General features: G+C 42.1%; 1 protein-coding gene across 1 annotated transcript in view; it reads left to right on the top strand.

Moving 5' to 3' along the window:
* Positions 1-17,189, top strand: part of TECRL (trans-2,3-enoyl-CoA reductase like) — a 209,504-nt gene extending 192,315 nt beyond the window's left edge. Inside the window, exons 11-15 of the mRNA XM_039542562.1 lie at positions 1,607-1,650; positions 7,575-7,632; positions 10,614-10,699; positions 11,763-11,808; positions 14,932-17,189. Coding sequence (XP_039398496.1) covers positions 1,607-1,650; positions 7,575-7,632; positions 10,614-10,699; positions 11,763-11,808; positions 14,932-15,059 — 362 coding nt within the window. The 3' untranslated portion in view covers positions 15,060-17,189. The remainder of the gene's footprint in view (positions 1-1,606; positions 1,651-7,574; positions 7,633-10,613; positions 10,700-11,762; positions 11,809-14,931) is intronic.
* The last annotated feature ends 5,000 nt before the right edge of the window (positions 17,190-22,189 follow it).

Here is a 22,189-nt window from a genome sequence, read left to right as displayed (position 1 = left end):
TAATCATCAGAGTTTTCTTCTGTCCACGGGCTTGGCTGTCACACATTCCTTCGGCTATTTCATTTTGCTAGCATTCCATCTTTGTACTACTCCTTTTTATTTTATTTTGGTTGTGTGTGTGTTGTCAGGGCCCTATCTGTGGGTTTGGGGAGAATACTAATGCTAATTTCAATTGCTCATATTAGTGTCACAGTGGGATATTTAAAACAAAACAAAAAAGTTCAAAAATGGCATATTTTCAATTTTAAAAAATCATCACATTTTATTTTGAAAAATGGCATTTCCTCAAATGACCTTTTAAGTTTGTGTGGAAATGGCAGCAGTAGATTGAACTTCTGTGTGAAAATGAACTCTTAGATTCTGGATCATTGAATCAGCAGGCACTGAACACAAATATTTATTTGAAACGTGTGTTTTTCCCCCCTTAGACTAGGGTGAGGATCTAATGCCAAGGGCAGCCATTTTGTCTATTCCTGCTACATTTCTCAGTGGAGGTATCTCACATTGGGTGCTCTTATTCCTGAAACTAATGCTCTTGAAAATGATGCTTCTGGAGTAAACCTCAGTGAGCTGGATGGTACCATACTCAGATGGCTCAGCGAAGAAGGATATGAATGTCAGGCCCTTCCTTTTGGGAAATATACGTGGGCAGACCCCTGAGTCTCAGACCCAGAGACAGGTTCTTTGGTGACACATAGGTGATTGGGGAATAGCATGCAGGAATAACAAGTTGAGCTAGGTTGAAACGGGAACCTTGAAGAATATCTGATTAGCAGACACATGCTCAGCAGCGGCAGCTGTGCCTGCCATCCTGACAAGTGCTGTCAGGCACATCACCCTTGCCCAACTGAGGAGCTGCGTGTCAGCCTGAGTTGAGACGAGGTGGGTTTGGGAAGGAGGAGAGGCAGGACAGGGGAAGGAGCTGCATGATCAATGACCATGAGCATGATCTATGCTTCTAAAAACACAATTGATGTTCTGGAGGAAGACTGCAACCCTCTGAGATGTTCCTGATGTAACACTCTCATGATGCATGGATACCAAAGGGATAGGGAAATGTAGGTTTGGGTAGCTGAACATTGTAGGGACTAAATGTATTTATTAAGGTGATCTGGCTGAGTTGCTGGTACTTGATATATGATGCCTTAGTGCTACAAAAAAGGAAGGGCAGGATACATCTCAGCTTCATTAATAGTGGAGGCAGTGTGGACTAGTTGATTAAAGCATCTCTGTTGGAAACAGAAGATCTGGCTTCTAGTCCTACTACTGCCATTAGCCTTTGAGTGACCTTAGGCTTGTCTCTGTGCCTCACTCCCCCATCTGTAAAATGGGGAGAATGATGCTTGCCTCCTCTGTAAAGAGTGCTGAGATCTCTGGGTGAAAGGCGCTCTATGTAGCACTACTAATTAGTGACAAAGAGACTGGCATTGACCCAAACATGTTTGTTATTTGCATAATGCTCAGACAATGTGGGTGAAATTCACCCTTGTGCAAAGTCCCCGAGGGACATAAGCATTTCTAGCACTCTGCACCAGGGCGAACTTCACCTACAGTGAACTGTGCACATAGACTGAAGTGTAACTTATTATTTCCTTCTGTTTTCTAGCATTTGGCAACAGGCAAGTTATTTTTGCTGCCCTCACTTTTCTGGTAGGTATTCAAATAAAGACTCATTATTTGTCAAGAGGAATAACCTTGTGTGAGTGAAGATTAATGCTTGGTCTTGCAGACCTTCAGCATGTCACTCGTCTTATTAATGTTAATGGACCTATTGAGCTTTCTGGGGCAGGAACAGTCCTTATGTTATTTATGTGTATATTGCCTGCTATGTTGGTGCCCTGTTCCCTATCTGAGATCCTTAAGTGTTACATCATGATGAAAATGCAGAATTACATCCAAAGTTGAAGATTTAGGCAATTGCTATCACTTACCATAATTTCTCAAATGCTGTGATAACATTATATGGAAATATATCCCATACTGGCTTTCCAATAAAGTTGTCTTCCCTAAATAACATGCCTGCTATCACCTGACAACAGATTTTTTAAAAATAGGGGCATCTATGGATGAAGACTGGTGAAGATTTGTTTCCTCACCTAGTTTTCACCTTGTTTTTCCATTGACGGGGCTGCCATCTTCCCAGTATTTATGTGCTCAGGTGCTATTTTTACAGAGTAGAAATATCTCAGTGCAGCTACTTCGTCAAATCAGAAAGAACAGCCTGTGCTCTGTAATCACAACAGGAAGGAGATCGTGCCACTGGGGCTGGTTTTGTAGCATAGCATTAGATCTGCGCCCCATGAGGGGCTAAAGTTCCGAAATTAAGTATTTCTGAGCTGGTGATTTTTCTCCTCTGGGTCTCATCCACTCACAAATACAGTGATTTAGGAGCAGAATGGGATAAAAGTGCCGAGGTCTCTCCAGGAGAAAAGCTTCTAGGAGCCAGGAGTTAACACAGAGCCCAATTCTTTCCTCAAATACGGCTGAACATCTCCCATTGAAGTTAATGGGAACTGTAAATGTATATCTGAGTGTACAGTTGGACCAATACATACAAGCATAGCGGGTCCATATATTAGTGTCTACTAAGTGAGATGGAGTTGTCCAGGGATGTATATGAATGCACTAGTGTGAGAGCGTAGAAATCTGAGAAAGTTGAATATGATGCTTTGATTATCACAGAAGGAGCACTGGGGATCTAGTTAAACAGAAGAACGCTCATGGAAGCTTATTTTCTGTCCCACACAATACTGGCCTCCTATTCAAAAGTGCTGAGCATCCACAAATACCAACAAAATCATAGGCAGTTAAATGTGCTTATCCCCTTTGAAAATCAGGATTCCAGAGATGCAACAGGAAAAGAGGAGAGTGACTGATTTAGACTGATCCCGGAAAGCCACCCAAATCTAAGGGTATGTCTACACTTACCGCGCAGGTCGACTCGGTGAGTTCGACTTCTCGGAGTTCGAACTATCGCGTCTAATCTAGACGCGATAGTTTGAACTCCCCGCGCGCTCCGGTCGACTCCGGAACTCCACCACTGCAAACGGCGGTGGCAGAGTCGACCTTGGAGCCGCGGACTTCGATCCTGGACTTCGATCTGGACGGGTAAGTAGTTCGAACTAGGGTACTTCGAGTTCAGCTACGCTATTCACGTAGCTGAACTTGCGTACCCTAGTTCGACCCCCGCCCTTAGTGTAGACCAGGCAAGAAGTGCTTCAGCATGTACTTAACATTAAGCAGATGTGTAAATGCTTCCCTGAATCGGAACCATTAAGATCACAATTTTGGCTGTGTTCAGGTCCTGGAGACTCAACTACACCCCACGTTTTCCTGACCAGAGCCAGGCTAGCGAAGTAAAGCTGGAGAGGAAATAGTTTTCCCATCCCGTGAAAATATTTGAGATTTCAGAATATTGTCTGTTCCTCAGAAAGATAAAACCAAGACCCTTACATTTTTTTTCCACAGAAAAGTCTGCAAACAAACACAGGGACAAGAACAGGTGGGAAGTTAAGGCACTCACCAGGCACACTGGAGTCCTAGGTTCAATTTCCTGCTCTTCCTAATGGGAAGTAGGGATTTGAAACTGGGTCTTCTCTAGCCCAGATAAGTGCTGTAACCACCAGGCTCTCTTTCTCCCTAGGCTTGACCACAAATTCCATCCTGTACCTGAGAAACCTTCCTGACAAAAGTTTTGTGGAAACTTTTCTGATGGAACGCTTTGGTTTCAATGAATCAGCATTTTTCAACAACAAAAATTGTATTGAAACATTTCCAACCAGTTTTCTAGCAAAAACAGACAGTATACTTATGTGAAGAAAAAACTTCATGTAGTCACTGAAACCCTGAGGCTGAAAGCAGTAAGTGCTTAACTTAGTGTGTTGTGTCTGCAGGGGATCGTGTGTTAATCCAGTGATGCATACAGTACCTTACTGCCATCACGACTATAGCAGTCTGTATCTCAAAGTCAGTGGAAATGGATTACCAATGCAGCTTATGTTAACAATAAAAATAGTACTTATCCAAAGTAACAGCTTAGTAAAAGCAGTCCATTTCTTCCTCAACTTAAGTGGAATATTCTTTTTATCATCTTTTATGGTTGATTGCCTGAAGAAATGGTTTTTATTTTATTTTTTTTCTGCAAAATATTGCAGACAGCAGTCAGTCCAGCGACAGGACCAGGTTTCAGGTCTGAGATCCAGGACATTTATACCATTGAAAAGGAAGCCATCTCCCCAGATACAAGTGCTTGCTTCTAGTCTTAGCAGGTTCTAAGACACTGAAGCCTAAAATTGCAGTATGTATGAAAAATCTATTTGAGGTCATTTTTAAAGGGTCCTAAAATATATGACTAAGGTTTTTCTTCCTTCATGGCTTGTCTTTATCAGATACGTCTGATTTGTTTTAAGTATGTGCTTCTACATTCATGGTAAACAACAGCACGGAGTCATTTAAGGAGCTCAGCAGCCCTTTCTGAAAGATGTTTCTATTTGGAGAAATAGAAGCAAGCCAGCCAAGAGATACATTTTCAAATAGGGTGCATTTGAAATTTAAGATAAAAAAAGAACGTATGTACAACTCATTAAGGAGATAGAAAATGGTCACACATTGAAAATCAGAAGTTTTGCAAATTCCTAGATTTTAAATATTTAAGACATTAGCTTAAGGACTGGCTTATATTTAGCTATACTTCTTCATTTGGAGGATTACAAGCCAAATTTTAAACAGGGAGATAAAAGCTAATTACAGCTGACTGCAGCTGCAGCATCAAAGGTAAGTTAATAAGAATCCCGGCAAAAATGCCCCTAACTTGCTTTTACTTATAATTGATTACAGAATTAGTAGGTGTTAAGTAAAATTTATGAATGGGTGGTGCTGCACAGTCATGTGTGTGTAACATATCTGCATTTGCGTAGTGTTTCATGTTATTACTTTTAACTTTGAAAATTTTGTTTTGTAAAAGAAAAAAAGCTGGGTGCTTATATATATATTTTAAATATTATTTTTGTCTGGAATATACCAATTTTAGCCACTTTTATAGTATTTTGGTATATTTTTTCCTTTTCTATCTATTGGAATTTTTTGAGTGCAGAGGTTTTCCATTTTTTATTCATCATGGGTAAAATATGCAGAAAAAAAGAACTGGGTCTAATCCTGAAGTTCTTACACAGCCAAAATTAAACTTTTAAATAGATCTGATCAAAATGCCCCAATGAAAAACTTTTCTGCTGAAAAATGGGGTTACTTCAAAACTGATTTTTTTCCACATTAAAATGCCTCTTTTTTTTACATTTTTAAATTTTTGATGGAAAATTTCACAGTGAAATGAAGCAAAATCTTGCATGTTGTTTAATTTCAAATTGAAATTTTCATTTTATTTTGGTTTTTGAAAATTGAAATGTTTTTGAAATTTCAGATTTTTGGTTTTTTGCTTCTCCCCTCCTTTTTCTTTTGTTGCCACTGAATATCGCAGAATGAACAATGTCTAGTTTGTTAGTTTGTTTTCCCCTCCTTTTCCTTTTCTTTCCTTTACCACTGTAACTTTTTAAAACTTCTCCCATCGTAAAAGTTAGAGTATTAAAAGAAATATGAAATAACGTAAATGTGTAACATTTCAAAAGTCGAGGAGAATTTTTCAGTTTTCAAAAACAGATATGAAACAATTTCAGTTTAAATTGACATGAAAACTGTGATCCATTTTGTTTTGATATTTTCTTGTGAAAAACAGAAAAATTGCTAAGAAAAAAAAATAGAACTTTGTTGTTGTTGTTCCTGCTCAGAATTTTTCACTGGAATTAAATGTCCTTTTAAAACAAACAAACAAACAAAGAAACAAAGAAACAAAGAAACAAACAAACAAACAAACAAACAAACAAACAAACAAGCTGTACAAACAGTCCCTGCCCCCAAAGAGTTTACAATCCAAATAGAAAAGATAACATCGGGGAGAGTGAGCAGAGATGAAGTGATACAGCCAGTCATTTGCAGAGGTGGAAATAGAAAACCCAGGTTTTCTGAAGGCTGATCCATTGGATCCATTCACTGCACCATACTGCCCGTCATGGAGCAGTTCCTTCTGAGTAATATTTGACAAATATTATCCAGCCCATTTCTTTTCATTGTGTAACTTATTCAGCATATGTTTTTTGTGATCCTTGATCACAAAGAAGGTCTTGAAAATATGGAGGAAGAATGGGCATAATATTTGACAGTGAGACAGGTCACTTAGGTCCTGATTCTGCTCTCACAACCATGGCTGAACTCTCATCAGCTTCCATGAGGCAGGATCAAAATGTCATGGACTCAGGTTGTGCCCACTCTTGTCCCCATACGGTCCTGGGGGAACCCCCTTCAGTGTGACAGCCCTTCTCGGGGGTCCAGTCTCTCCTGGGAGTTAAGCCCCTCCGCCTCCTAGAACCGCACCTCTCTGAGCGTTAGCACGCCTATCTCACTGTGGGACCCTCAGGGACTCCCCTCGCTCTGGACCCCCAGGGCCTCCACTCCCAAAGGGAATAATGCAGCCCTGTTCTCTAGACTGGAGCGACTGTCAGCCAGCGTGAAACATGAGGGTTTATCGAGTGTCTGAACACAGCATAGGAAACTCTCAGGGCCCTCAGGCCTGGCCTCCCTCAGCACAGCACATCTAAGTCTCCCCTGCATCTAGGTGGGCTCTGCCTGCTCTCTCTCCCCAGTCCAGAGCCCCTGTGCTTTCTAGCTGGGCATCTGATATCACCATCCCCAAGCCCAGCCTATGTCCATTGTCTTCTATCCAGGTAAACAGGGTCACCTGGGCCTCCTCTCCTCTCAACCATCCTTTGCTCTCCTCTGGCTGGAACCAGCTGGTCAGGTCACCGGGGTCCTCCCTTTGCAGCCCATTGTCCTCCCACTGGCCGGAACCAGCAGTGACTCCTTAGCTGGGCCTCTCAGTCACCAGGTCACCAGTCACTGGGGTATCCATTCTCCAGACCATTGGCTGGGGTCCCAAGTTCCATCACTGGTCCTCTGTAACAACAAACTCCATCTCCCATCACCTCGTTAAACCAGTAACACCCAGGGAAACTGTGTCCCACATCTTCTGCATGCAAACCATTGAAAAAAACAAGAAAACTCCCCACACACTTCGTCACACAAGTCCACAGCCAAGAGATGATGGTGGAGCCAGAAATGTGTCTTGCAAAATCTCTTCAATCAGCCTGTTGTGGATGATCCCAAGGCTGTCTCTCCTGTGAGATCAAAGAGTCTGCTGCTATCTTGCAGGATTGCACCTACACTTCTCTCTGGAACTAAGGGTAAAATCCTGGCCCGCTGAAGTCATTGGGAGCTTTGCCACTGTGTTCAGCGGAGCCAGGATTTCACCTCTACAGTTCACCCAGTGCATGGTTTTCTGGGGCATCTGGGTTCTCACAATGAGTGTAACATATTTCCGTTTGAATGGGTTTCTCAATATTTTTTTTAATGCTCTGCTATTCTTTTGAATGCAGAGTTTAATCCTATTGCTGGAATCAACCAGCCATGCAGTTATCTGGTAACATCCTAAATGTGTAACAGTGACCATGCTTTAATTTTTTTTGCAGATGTGTGAAGCTGGAAATCATTTTATCAACGTCGCTTTAGTCCAACAAAATCACTCAGGTTTGTCTCCCCTTTTCTTTCCCCCACCCCACCTACTTCATACTGAATTGCACTTTATATAGGGACCTTTTACTGTAACCTATATGTCTGTCTACAAAATAAAGTAAGCTGAGCAAGATAGCATGGCATTGTTATAACACCTGCTAATTAAATGTGGTGATATTTGTAATATTGCTGTTCTAAAGCTTGCAGCAAATTTGTCTTCATTAGAAATATCCACAATTCAATTTTTGATTGGAGTGTTTAAATGTGTTAAAACATGCTGTCAACTGACAATGAAGGATTTAATTTTAATGAAGATTCAACAAACATTAAAATAACTAATTTGCATAGTTTTCTGCCCTAAAATCAGCGTGTGCACAAACGTGCTGTTAAAATGTGCTCCACACCTCTCATTTTTGCAGAGCATTTTGGATTTAGGGCAAATAATTATAGCTACAGCACATTTTCTAGAAAGAAACATGTATTGCACAATAATCATTGTTTTTCTTAGCATAGGCTCCATTTCAAGAAAACACTTATTCACATTCTTAATTCAGTCTCTATGCAGGAAAGCAGTTAAGCATGTGCTTAAAGTTAACCATGTGCTTAACAGGGGCCACAATGTGCAGTAGAAGCAACAAATAAACTTATTTATTTACGCACACAACCTCATCTCTAAATACCATTACAGTGTCGACAACATTATGGCCAATGTGAGAGCTGAAAGGTATTTGCATCAGTCTCACACATTGCATTTTGTAATAACAACATTAGCAACATGGAACGAAAATGTCAGGTTCTGGAATATAACATTATCTTATTGTATTATTGTTGTTTTATTTTATTATTACTGCAGTGCACTTTCTTTCTGAGTCCTGACTATTTTCCTGGGAAATTCTGTTACTATGACATGGAAATTGTTTTTTTAAGAAGGCTGGAATTCCAAAGGGGCCTACGTGGCGTAGGCATCCAGTTACCATTGACTCTGAGAAGCTCTCCCCAGTACTCTTCCTCTTTGAATGTCATTAGTGCCCACATAGGAGCCCTATTGGGTTCAAAGCACCAACCAGTGTTGCTGGGCTGCACCCGAGCAGTTTTCCAGCACTTCTTTTGAACCCTAGAATGGATTCCAATAGTCCTAACAGGGGCGCAACAAAGGGGGACCCTTGGCCAGCAGCTTCTGCCTCCCCTCCCGGCCCGTACAGGAGGAAATTGGCCTGCACTTGGGCCTGGGACATAAGTGCTGGAACATACTGAGCCGAAGGAAGCACTGGGATTTGCTGAGCCTGGTACCACTGCCGGAGCAGGGCACAGCCTGGAGAGTGCAGAGAGAGGTACCACAGCCTCCCAGCACCCCTCTGCTCTGCACAGAAAGTCCCTGCTGTCAGGGTTCCTTCCCAACTCTGAACTCTGGGGTACAGATGTGGGGACCCACATAAAAGACCCCCTAAGCTTTTTTTTACCAGCTTAGGTTAAAAACTTTCCCCAGGCACAAATTCCACCTTGCCTTGAACAGTATGCTGCCACCACCAAGTGATTTAGACAAAGAATCAGGGAAAGGACCACTTGGAGTCCTAGTCCCCCAAGCCCTGCACCCCCTTTTCTGGGGAAGGCTTGAGAATAATATCCTCACCAATTGGTACAGGTGAACACAGACCCAAACCCTTGGATCTTAAGAGCAATGAAAAATCAATTGGGTTCTTAAAGGAAGAATTTTAATTAAAGAAAAGGTAAAAGAATCACCTCTGTAAAATCAGGATAGTAAGTACTTCACAGAATAACAAAAAATTCAAAAACACAGAGGATTTCCCCTCAAGGCAAAACTTTAAAGTTACAAAAACAGGGATAAACCTCCCTCTTAGCACAGGAAAAATTCACAAGCTAAAACAAAAGATAACCTACCACATTTATTTGCTATTACTTACTATTTCTGCAATATTAGATGCTTAGCTTAGATATGGCTTAAGGAGATGTATTTTCCCTGCCCTGGTTCCTTGTTGACTCTGGGAGACACAGACAAAAAAAACCTTTCCCCACAGATTTGAAAGTATCTCCTCCCCTTATTGGTCCTTTTGGTCAGGTGCCACCCAGGTTACCTGAGCTTCTTAACCCTTTACAGGTAAAAGAGGAATTAACCCTTTACAGGGTGAAAAGGGATTTTATGGTACCCTTAGCTGTATGTTTATGACACCTGCATTCAGTCTGCAGTTCCTCTCCACTCCCCACCACTGCTGCCCCACCCAGGGCAGGGGGTGGGGGAAAGCACCAGGGCCTCCATACCCAGCCCACAGCACCAGAATGACCAGGGATGTGGGTGCCCCAGCCTGCTTCCTCCTGCGTGGGTGGCAGGTCCTCAGCCGGGGGGCTGTCCTGCACTGCTGTCTCCATCACAGCCAGGAAAGGAAGCTGCAACCTCCTACTTTGTTGCACCCTGCCCCTGCCTCCCCTATGGCCAGACCCCCATCTTCTCTCCTTTTACCGCTCCACAGGCCGAAGGGTCCTGGCAGGAGTATAGTGCCCCCACATCCCCGTTTGCTGCCCATGGCCAAATTGATCTGGACCGGTGTCAGCAGGGCTCCCATGGAGAAGTGAGTTCTGGCACTTCTTTTTTCAGGACTCAAGCACTGCTGCCAGCAGGTTCTGTCAGTCCTATGGTTACACCTGATGGCAACTTCAGCCACCAGCGTGAGCCTACTGGTTCTCCTCTGAGGCGGTGAGCGGTCCCATGCTGAGAGCAGTGTCTCTCTGCATGTTTGTAGGGCATATGCGAGACCCACTGCTCAGCGTGTCATATTGGGCCCCAGAGCACAGGAGTCTGGTTCAGCCCCAGCTCGCGCTATGCGGACTCGTGCTTTGAGCTCTGGAGGTTCCTTCCTTCCTTCCTTCCCCTGTGTGTCGGTGCAAACGGTGGCCGTCATATGTGCAATGAGGCCCTCTTCCCCAGTGATCCCTGCTGTACTTACATTGTGGGTTTATGTGTGTTTTCTTCTTTCCCAAAGGGAATAAAGCCTCTTTTCCAAGTCCAACTTACAACCCCTTCACATGGCTATTCACACTGGTTTCCTGTCCCAACTACACGTATGAGGTATGCTGTTTTCTTCTCTGCGTGGGGGAGGTTACAGCCCAGGGTGCACCAAGCATGCTCATAGTGAACATCCCTCCTCTTTAGTGCAGTCCCCTCGACTCCAGACACCCGGACACCTTGCCCACCCCTTCCTGTAATAGACCCCTAGCCTCTGGCTGAGTTACTAAACTCCTCAAAGCTTGATTTAAAGACTTCAAGTTACAGAGCATGCACCATTTACACTAGCTTAAATCTGCCAGTGACCCATGCTGCAGCGGAAGTCAATCCCACCCCACCCCCAGGGTCTCTGCCTATCTGACTTGGGGGGGAAATCCTTTCAGACCCCAAATGTGGCAAATAGTTAGACCCTGAACAAGTGGGTGAGACCCACCAGCCAGACACCTGGGAAAGAATTCACTGTAGTGTCCATCTAGTGCCCCATCACTGGCCACTGGGGATTTTTGCCACTGGCAGTCACCGATGGTTCACATGCCATTGTAGGCAGTCTCATCATACCATCCCCTCCATAAACATCTCAAACTCAGTCTTGAAGCCAGGTAGGTGTTTTGCCCCCACTGCTTCCCTTGGAGGGTGTTTCCAGAACTTCCCTCCTCTGATGGCCATTTGTATATATGCATTTGTTCTTGTGTCCACATTGACACTTAACTTAAATAACTCCTCCCTGGTATTTATCCCTCTGATGTATTTATAGAGAGCAATCATCTCTCCCCTCAGCCTTCATCTGGTTAGGCTAAACAAGCTCTTTAAGTCTCCTCTCATAAGGCAGGTTTTCCATTCCTCTGATATTCTAGTAGCCCTTTTCTGCATCCTCCTCCCCAGAATGAATGCTCCCAACTGACCCTCAGAGTCACCCGCCTGTGCAGATGATTCCCTCACTCCTGTCTGACACATTGGATGCTCACCTTTTATCCAGCCACCCAACTAATTCTACCTCCTATCTTCAGTGTAGTAAAGACACCCAACCTTCTCTTCTTCCAGTGGACAGCAGTGGGAGCCGTTGTGTATAGAGTATGGTTAAAACCTTGCCATAGACAGGATTAACAATTCTTCTTTCTTCATGTAGATTGGGTCTTGGATTAGTTTTACGGTGATGACACAAACGCTGCCAGGTAAGACAATCGTCAACTGGAAGCGAATGAGATGTAAATGCGTTACTGGCAAAAGTGAGTTTTGTAAACCTAAAATCACCCCAAAGAATAATTGATGGACTATCACCAGCAAATCTTCTTTTGTACCCCTAACACATTACTCTTCAAAGTGTCATCTTTAGGACGCTGGGTACCTGGTGGAGCTGGTCAAGTTGAAAACTTGCCTTTTTTGGACATCAGTGTGAGAAATTATTCTTTTAAAATATTTTGCAAATAAAAAAAATCTGAAATATTAACAAAAATTCTATAGTTTTTTTTCATTTACTATTCATCATTTTTCAAGTATGACATTTTCTGTTGTTGTTTTATTTTATTTGGACTTTATTTAAAAGAAATTTCACCAGAGACAAGATTTCCAAAGGCACTGAGGGCACCTAAAAATGCAGATAGGCACCCTTGGGATTTACAGAAGGGCTTAAGTGAGTTAGGCACCTAACTCCCATTGAAAGCCTGCATAGAATCTTTTGAAAATGCCACCAGGGGGCCTAGCTGTGTCTTGAGGTGTCTAAATTCCTCTGGAAATCTAGCCCCATATGGCTAAGCTGACCAAAAAATTCAAAAAATTCATTTAATTTTTTTGTTGTTGTTACCAGAAAATAAGAAATGCCACACGTACAATTTTGCAATTAAAATAGATACTTTGAAAAATTAAATAAAAGTGATTTCAAGACTGGATGAAAATTTTCATGACTAACTAACTGATTATTTTTTTTATTTATCACAATGTAAACCAAAATATTTTCCAAACAGCTTTATACATAGTTACTGTAGGAAAGACGTGAATGTGTAGTGAGGGTCATGGTGCTATTGAGTTAAGAGGCAAGTAACAGAATGAGCTGCAGGATACTTATCCTTCCCCTGCTTGCCCTGAGCTACCTCAGACATCTCTCAGCACTGCTTTTTGTTTTGCTAAATGATGCCGTGGCGTTCACATCTGACGTTCTGTGCTGTTCTAATTCTTCTTCCATTAATTGTATTCTTCCTTGCGACACTTTCCACTCTCTTGCCTTGTTAGCACCTAATATGTTGTGTTGGAGCACTTTCTGGAAGCCAGATTAATGAACCTGCAAAAGCCTCCTCAAAGTGGCTACCTATTTATATAGATTAAAACAGATTGCTGTAGTTTGTGGCAACATAAGTGTACCATGACACTGGTACACCTGTACCCCGATATAACGCGACCTGATATAACATGAATTCGGATATAACGCGGTAAAGCAGTGCTCCGGGAAGGAGGAGGGGGGTTGCACACTCCGGCAGATCAAAGCAAGTTCAATATAACGCCGTTTCACCTATAACGCGGTAAGATTTTTTGGCTCCCGAGGACAGCGTTCTATCGGGGTAGAGGTGTATCTCTCCACCACCACAAGGTGCTAATGTTTCTAATACCATCTGCCTTGTCTGACGTACACTTAGGGTATGTCTCCACTGCAGGCCGTGGTGTGATTGCAGCATGGGTACACAGACCTGCGCTAGCACAGCTCAAAGCAGCAGTGTAGACATGATGGTTGGGCTTTAGCACAAGCTGTACAAGCATGCTGGGAACCCCAGGCACAAACGTTACTAGCCCAATGTCCATGCCCCCAAGGCTACACTATTATTTTGGGATGTGCTGGCATAGGTAAAGCTAGTGCAGGTATGTCTACTCATGTTGCAGTTACCCCTTGGACTGCAGTTTAGGCATACCTTAAGATCTTAGACTTTATACACCTGGTAGTAGGTACCTTTATCAATGCCAGTGGTCTTTTTTCTCCCGGCATGTTACCTTCTGACAGACTAGATTGTGCCTTTAGGGCATGATTTAGCGCCCACTGATGTCAATGTGACTGTTCTTTCACTTCAATGGGCTTTGGATGAGGGCCTTAAAACAAGAGTCAGGGCACACCGCCACAGAGAGATCACCCCTCAGAGAGGCACATTTCCTCCTTTCAGGCAGGAAAGGTAGTAACTTGCCACACCCCTTGATGGGTGAGAAGTCTTAGCTTCAAGCACGTGAAATCCTGGCCCCAGTGAAGTCAATAGCAAAATCCCCATTGACTTCAGGAGGGTCAAGATTTTACTCCATGTGTCTACTCACATGCTTAAAAATAAGCCGTGTTTTTGTTTGTTTGTTTGTTTTTGTTTTTTCTGGATTAGGGCCTTGACATAACTGAAAAACAGAATAAATAGCCCAAATTATATTTGAATATATATCCACGACCAACAAACCAGAGAATTCAACAGCTCACATCAACCTCCCCCTGTAATAGTTCCCATGCAAATTACATGGCTATTCAAAATAGTAAAGAATTGTCCAGTGTTTAGGGCATTAGTCTAGGACTTGAGTGACCTGGGCACAAGCTCTCCCTAGCCACAGACTTTCTGTGTAACCTTGGGCAAGTCAGTTAGCCTCTCAATGCATCAGTTCCTCATCTGTACAATAGGGATAATAGCCCTGCCCTACCTCACATAAATATGGCGAGAATAAGTACAATAAACGACTGTGAGGTGCGCAGATACTATGGTAATAGTGCTGGTCGTGAATGTTTTGATGAAATATTTTTTCATCAGAAAATGATGCGTCTCAAAAACCAAAACTTTTTGCAAGAAAAGGTAGGTTTTGAAGAGTTTCCCATTTGGAAATCATTTATTTGGGGGAAAAAAATAAAGCTTTGAAATTGTCAAAACATCCCATTTCTACATTGGCAAAACAAAGTTTCTGATTTTGGTGTGAAACAACTTTTTGTTTCAAATGTAAGTTATTTTACAGTGAATTTAAAAACATGTAAAAAAGGTTTAAATCAAAGCTAAATGTTTCAATGGACCCAATCCAATTTTTCTTTTGATTAATTTTTTTTTACATTTTCAACTTTTCATCCTAATTTGAAACAGGAAATATTGTTAAAGTCTCAAAATTCTCCCAGGATGGGAAAACCATTTCCCACCCATCTCTAGACAATGATGGGGGTATATAAGATACACAGATGTGCTCAGGAAATGTAATTTAAAACACTGTGCTGAGAGTGGCTCATGCTGTAGGGATCCACCTTCCATTTTATTCATGGTAAATATGAATGTTGTTGACACACATTTTCTTTGTTGCAGTTGGAATTTTTGCTTTCCTGATGGCCATCCAGATGTCCCTCTGGGCCCAAAAGAAACACAGGCTCTACCTGAAGAAATATAATATGGGTGCACTTAGGAAAACAGCCATGATTCCATTCATCTTCTAAGCTCTTAAACAGTGAATATGGGATTCTACTGCTTGGAGAACTGATTCTGGAAACAAATGAACTCTTTCATTTAGTAACCAAAGAAGACCTAGGCAAGAATTGTTGGGTATCATTTTCAGACAATTAACATCAGAAGGGGGCATTTTGAATTAAGTGAACAGAATGTGGCTTTGAACCCTCGGTTTGTGTTAGAAGATATGATTGAATTAGATTTTGTGCAATGGAGCTAATCAGGAAGACAGGAAACTCTGTCCTGTGAATGTTGGGCCAAATCACCAGCTGGTGTCAATGGGGGTTGCTCTGTTTCAAGCCCGTGGGGTGATGCTGATCTGCTCCCTGTGAGGTTAAGGTTCAATAGCAAATGCAGATCAGATTCTGAGCGTTTTGCATTGCAGGAAATGCCACAGCTTTAACTGCATTCAAAGCAGAATGTTCTGCGTAAATCCCTCTAAGGTGTACCATCAAACAGTGTTGGTTTATAGAGTATTAATTAGGGTAGCTTTGCAGTTTTGTTTTACTGAACCAATTTCTGATGACTAGCAAGTTGTTTGATGATGCAAACTGGCTTAAACTCAGCACTGTGGAGAAGTCTGGTTTTTTTTTCCCAGGAGGCAGCATGGCCTCAGCGGATCAAGTGAGTATCAGGCGAATGAAGTTCTAATTCCAGTCTTATGAACATAAGCACTAGCAGAATGGGTCAGACCAATGGTCCATCTAGCCCAGTATTCTGTCTCCAACTGTGGCTGGTACCGGAGTGTCAGGGGGAGTGCTCAAAACAGGGCAATTATGGTGTGATCCATCCTTCTCTTCCCCTCCTGGCTTCTGGTAGTCCCAGGTTTAGGGTCACCCCAAGTATGGCCCACCTTGCCATGTATGTGCTCTTGTGCCATGAGGAAATCACTTGAATCCAGATGATGACACCAACTCTCATGCTGAATTAATCACACCAGAATTAATGGAACTGTTTGTGCAGTAAGTTTCTACTCAGTGTGAGTAATGGGATCAGACATTGGTCTGTAACCTCTCAGTGCCTCAGACTTTCCATCTCAGGCTAACATTTATCCTCTGTTTATAAAGCACTTTGAGATCGTGAGGTGTAACCTGTACCTAAATACTAATTATTCCTGAAAGGGAGAGGATCCCCACCAGAATTCAGGGCCTATCTTGGTTCAAACATGCCAGGGCAGATACTCAGCTGGTGCAAGTGGGCAACGCTTCATGAATCTCGTTTGGCATCGCGTGCATCTTGAGGTTGCTTTTGGAAATCAAGCCCTGGTTTGAGTTGCTTAGTCAGTTCTTTCTTTGCTTTTCTTTTTTGAGTGTCATTATTCTTTTCAAAGGGACGGTCTTTTATTCAAATCCCTGGAAACTCTACGTAAATTCATTTGCAGGTCAATGACTCCCTTAGTATGGAGTAAGACAATTTTTAGAGGCAAGGTATGATGGAATTGTAGTAGCTTTGGAGAGCAAAGGGGCCAGAGTTGCCTCACGAAGCATTAATTCACGAAACCTCACATCTTCAGTTCTTCATTCTCTTTATTTGGCACCTTAATAGATGCTTCTCACATCTTCATGGCAGGTTAAAAAGCCTGGCTGAAAACTTCAATGCTGAGTGTAGAACCAAGCCACAGCAGCAAAGCAGGACAAGTTCAGGCTCTGAGAGAAACGACTCTCTTGCCTAGCAGCACTGTGCTCAAGTGCTCTAACAAAGTTAATTTGCCCAATAAATTGGGTTCATATCCCTCTTCAGATGTCTAATCTACAGGCTTGCAGTGTTTATCCTGTTAGCAAGACAAGCAACGATTTATGTGTGTTGACTGTAGCGTCTGTTATAAATATTCAAGTGAAATAGTAGCCAAGGCACATTGTAAGTTTCAGCAATTCTGGTAGACTGGTAGGTAGAGTGAAATATGTTGTTTCAAAGACTTGGACAGGAAGAAAACAATTGAGTTTGGTTATATGGCGAGGGTAAGAAAGAGAAGGAAATAAGAAGGGTTGACTTGAAAATTGTTTAAGGTAATGATGAAAGGGAAAGGCATATATGAATTTTTGCCTATGACAACATCTTTGGTGGACCCATAAATCCTGGGAGATGCACATATCTTAGTCCTTTCAGTAAAACACAGCAGATTATACGAAACAGATTAGAAACGTGTGGTGACATGGCGTGTACCAAATAAATCCTGTGTAAGGATGATGTATGTAAAGAATAATTGCATTTAATTTTGGTAATGTAAATACATAATTTCCCATATATTTTTTTAAACCGGTGAGCTGTTAACATCTGGCATTTTTTTCATTGCTGCCAATATATACACCAGAATCACTGTGAGCAACCAATTAGCTAATATTATGTCCCATAATAAAGATCTATTTTAGAAGATGGTATTTGCTGTATGCTTTTGTGTTCCAATTTCCAATTACATTCTTTGTAAAGATGTGGTTTATACAGTCTTACAAATACAGGGTTCAAAGGGACCTCAAAAGGTCCCCTAGCCAATCCCCCTGCTCTGAGCAGGAGAAAATAGACTAGACTATCCCTGACAGGAATCCGGATCCCTATGTAGAGGGGAATAGGCAATTGCCTCCTGATTACATAGGCAAAGAAAGAGAGCTATATTAATTTGAATTCTATTACATATTCAAGGCAGAGTTGACACTGATACATCTCACCCCACCCTGCACCGGAAAAGTCGTTCTCAGCAATCAGCTATTAACAGGAGACAGGCTTAACTTTGGAAGGCAACCAAAGACACTGAAATCAGATCCTGGTAGAAGCAACTAGTAAATAACTGCAGGTGCACCAGACTGCAAAGTGGCTCAGCACAATTCAATAATAGATGGGTCCTTCTTGTCTGCCCAAGAGGCAGCAACACTGTGAACTTACTGATAAGTAAACGAAAGAGCAACCCCCTGACTCATATGCCAGGTTGAGGCATTAATGTTCATATGCATCTAAGGAGATTCTTCACCAAGCTTCTAGGTTTGGGAAACATTGGCAGTGACAGAAGCTATGGGCTGGGGGGGTCAGAACCAAAAACACCACACAAAACTTCCCCACATGCCTCGCAGATGGGTCTGTAATCAAAAAAGTGATACTTTACATGATTAAAAACCTCCCCCAGACTTAGGAGAAGACCTGCGAAGCAGCTCCTTCTCAGACGTTCCACCACCCTCTCTCAAGTAGCTCTGGCAGCCCGTTTCTGGTGATTCAGCAGCCCACAGATTCCCAAGGCAGTTCTAAATCCTGGAGCAAATTTCTCATTGTGTCATGGCAAGGTTGGATGCAGCTAGGCAAAACTTTGCATCTTAAAAAGAGGGAATGCCTGCTTCAGTGGGTAAGAATCTGGCCTGGCCTGCAATTTTCCACAGAGATCTCTTCATTTCAGCCTCCCAAATGCCGAACCAAGGTTTTCCAGAGGGGAAGGCTTAAAACTAGGCCTCTAAAGCAATATATTGCCACATGTGCAGCTGGCTGGATTGTTCCAAAGTTCTCAACCTCCAGCAGCTGTTATTGAGAACCATTGGAGCTGCTTGGTGCTCAGCATGTTTGAAAAGGGGCCGTTTAGTGCTGTCATGAGCCTACGTGCAGGACCCTGATTTGAAAATCTTAGCTTGGGGTGTCTACTTAAATGCCTGCCATACAAGACACACATTATATCCTCTGCTTTCCATCTCAGCTGACTACAAAGGAATGAGAGTAATAACGCCATCCTTTTATGGTGAAAATATAGCCAAAAAGAGGCGCAGTAGGACGGATGAATAAAAGGAGTTTCCCCTCCCTTTTAAAACTCGTATTATCATCAAAATACTCTTAATTTCACATTGTTTTGTATCAATTCAATGTCTGGCTTTTATCACACTTGGAACCAGGATAAAGCAGACTGATATCAAAGCGAGCCCACTGTGATAGTTAAGTGTATTAAAATAAAAATCATTGAACGCAAAGACTTGTACATCAATATAGAAGGGAAAGAAAACACAGACCCATTTATCTAGTTACAGTTGCTACAAGTGCTGCTAAAGTCAACACAAACTCAAGCCATAAAGAGTTTTCCAAGAAGATACTATTTCCTGCGTGATGTTTTATTTGCAGATCTTTTCTGTTTTTTAGTTAGCTGTGAGATTTCTCTTGAACTCACATTCCTCATCGGCAGAATCCATTAAAGGTTTCAGAGGAATGTACAATATGCTAATTTGAGGATTTGCATAAATAAACTGAAATGGAATTTTAGGTTGTGATTGCATCAGACTGGATATCTGCTCTTTGTTCTTACTGTTGTGAAGAGTTTTGCTTGAGTCCGTTAATGCATGTAATTAATAAGAATAAGAATAACCTTCACAGAGCGAAGGATTTGTGGGAATGTTTGCTCAGTGCCACTGTGGTTTGATAAACTTATTTTAAAAAGTCCTAACATGGATCAGCCTGAGTTTTCTTTTCCCTGCACACATGACTCTTTAGCCTCTTTGTTTGATGCTTTACACTCTTCGGCTCAGTAGGTGAAACGAGAGAACTAGCCGGTCGTTTGGTTATTTGTATGTGGTAAAAATGACAAAATGCTAAGCACCCCACAGGGCTCTGGGCATACAAAGTGCATCAGCTTTAGTCCATCCGACAATTGATTTGAAGACAGCGGAATTAAGAAAAACTGCAGAGGCATTTACAGTTTAAATAGCTATGATAAGGGTGGGAAATTCCCAATGGAATGATTGATGGAAAATGCCTTTTTTGCAAAAAATCAAAATCTTTTCACTGGAAAATTTCAATTTTGTTGAAATTTTGTTTTTTTTTCCCTCAGGACAATCAAACTGATGGCTGCCAGGTCAGAAACCACTTGCTAATTTCATTTTCCCTCTGCAGGGAGACAATGAAATTGACAAGACCCAGCAGCTGGCGAGTCAAAAGATTCCACTTGGATGCTGTTGAAAGTGTGTTTTTTTTCTGGAAATCCCTTCCCAGAAGATATTTCACATTTCTGACTTTTTGTCCTGATTCAGGGGAAAAAATCAGTAACAACAATTTATCAGTGATAGGGATTTCTGTTTCCAGCTTGCTCTAGTACCCAGCAATATTAGTTAATGTCTTACTGAAAGAGCATTATTTTATTTTAAGAAAAATGCAGTCTCATTAGCTAGCTCCCTTCTGAAACTCATATTCTTAATGGTAGAAACAGTCTTTGCCAGCCCGTCCTTTTTGTGTTCCAAATATCCTACCATTCTGCTCAGGGAGAAAACTTTAGTTTCAAAATTGCAGCTCTAGCTATGCTTGGACACTTTCTTCTGCACCATTACAAGGCAGGCTGCAGTGGAAATATACCACATGAACACTTCCTGACACTGATCTCCTTGAAATGCTGTTGCTCTTTCTATTTGCGTAAGTATTATAGCTGAAAGACAAAAAATTTTTTAGTAACCATGAATTTTAAAAAAATGGTAGTTTGCTAAGATCTTTTTTTTAAAATTGAAGCCATTTTCCAGGTTGAAGGGCATTACCACACGAGGAAACATTGATTGGAGGGTGTGAGGGACCAGAATGTGGTCACAGTGCGCTGTCAGGGATTAGTGAATGTGTCGTTTTGGAAAGAAATTGCACCTTTTCTGACAATAGAGCTTGACAGCAATGGATTAAAGATGACACATCTCCAATATTATATCTAATGAAATGTACCCATCCTTAACCAACAGGGAATATTTGTCACACAGAAGAATTTCGTATTCTTCCACTCTTTGGCTTACATCACATCTTTTCTCAGCGCCCTTTGTGTGGCCTTCTGAAGTTGGAATCCTCCTAACTTCCTCTCTGTAACTATGACACAGCCTGTAGGGCCTGAGCCAATACCTAGTGAAGTCAGTGGAAAGACTTCCATTCACTTTGGAAGAGTCTAACGAGAAAGAAGCCATCAATGTATTCTTGTGCCCTCACCTCCACAACATATGATCTTTGCATAATCATTCATGGATTTATTATCATAACACTTTTGTGAAGGAGGGAAGCATTAGCCCCATTTCACAGCCAGAGCAGTGAGAGTGAGTCACTCACCTAAAGTCACACAAGAAGTCAGTTGACTAGCAGAGAGGTAAATTTGTGTCTGATGAATCACAGTTGAGAGACCTATCCACTCTGCCACCCTTCTTTGAGAAAAAAGACATACCCCATCTCCTTTGAGCCTCCCTCTTCGGCATCTACTTTCCAGACTGGAAACCATTTAAATGATTCTCTGTCCAAAAACATTAAAGCTAATTCTTCCAACGCTGCTTGGCTACGTTTCCAACATAGTCGTATTGTACCTTAGCTCTGTGACAAGATAAGCTAGAAAGGGGGATGAAAGAATTATGATTCATAAGTTCTTATTTGTGGGTATCTATTATTGTTTTTCTGGGTAACCAAGAACTCTCTCTACTAGAAGATGGGCTGGAAATATCAAGGCCAGGATTTTTTTTTTCAGATATGAGTACAGAAAGTCAGGCTTCTGAAGCCTTACATGGGCATCTAAGTAAATGGCCTGTTTTTTTTCAGAAATGTTGAGTGCTGACAAGGTTCGGTACAAGTCACTGCAGGGTTTCTGCACCCTCTTCTAAAAGCATTGTTACCTGCCATTGTTAGAGAAAGGATCCTAGATTAATTTGTTCGGGGGGGTGGGGTGAGCCAGTATGGCATTGGCATTCAACCATTCTTCATTTGTGTATCCCTACAGAATTACAAATGGAGGTGCAGACCCCTTTACACATCTTAGACATGGTCTCCAGGCATCTGTGGACCACCGGTTGAAAACCAGTGTGGCATTTCCTGTGGTGCCTATATACACATTTTTGCTCCTCCAGCCTTAGTGCTGTCTGTCCTAACAAAAGCTACAGAAAGGAGCAGTTCCAGTTAGTTGATACCCACGTTCTTCACAACACTACTTATATTCCTGTTCTTTGTCTTGTGACATGGCAGGCTCCTGCCACGGCAGCTCGTGCACAAGCTTGACGTGGCTTTAAGCTTGGTATAAATCTCATACGGACTTAGAGCCAGTCCTGCTTCTACAAGGGCTTTTAAGAAGAGGAATGGCCGCAGCAACTGGAAATACAGGATTTTAGTTTTAGAGCCCATGTTATTAAACACCCGGCTCCCATTTGGTAATATGAAG

The sequence above is a fragment of the Mauremys reevesii genome, linkage group 5 (genome assembly GCF_016161935.1).
Source record: "Mauremys reevesii isolate NIE-2019 linkage group 5, ASM1616193v1, whole genome shotgun sequence".
NCBI lineage: Eukaryota > Metazoa > Chordata > Testudines > Geoemydidae > Mauremys > Mauremys reevesii.
The sequence above is the reverse complement of the archived record's forward strand: the minus strand, read 5'-3'. Positions and strand labels throughout refer to the sequence as shown.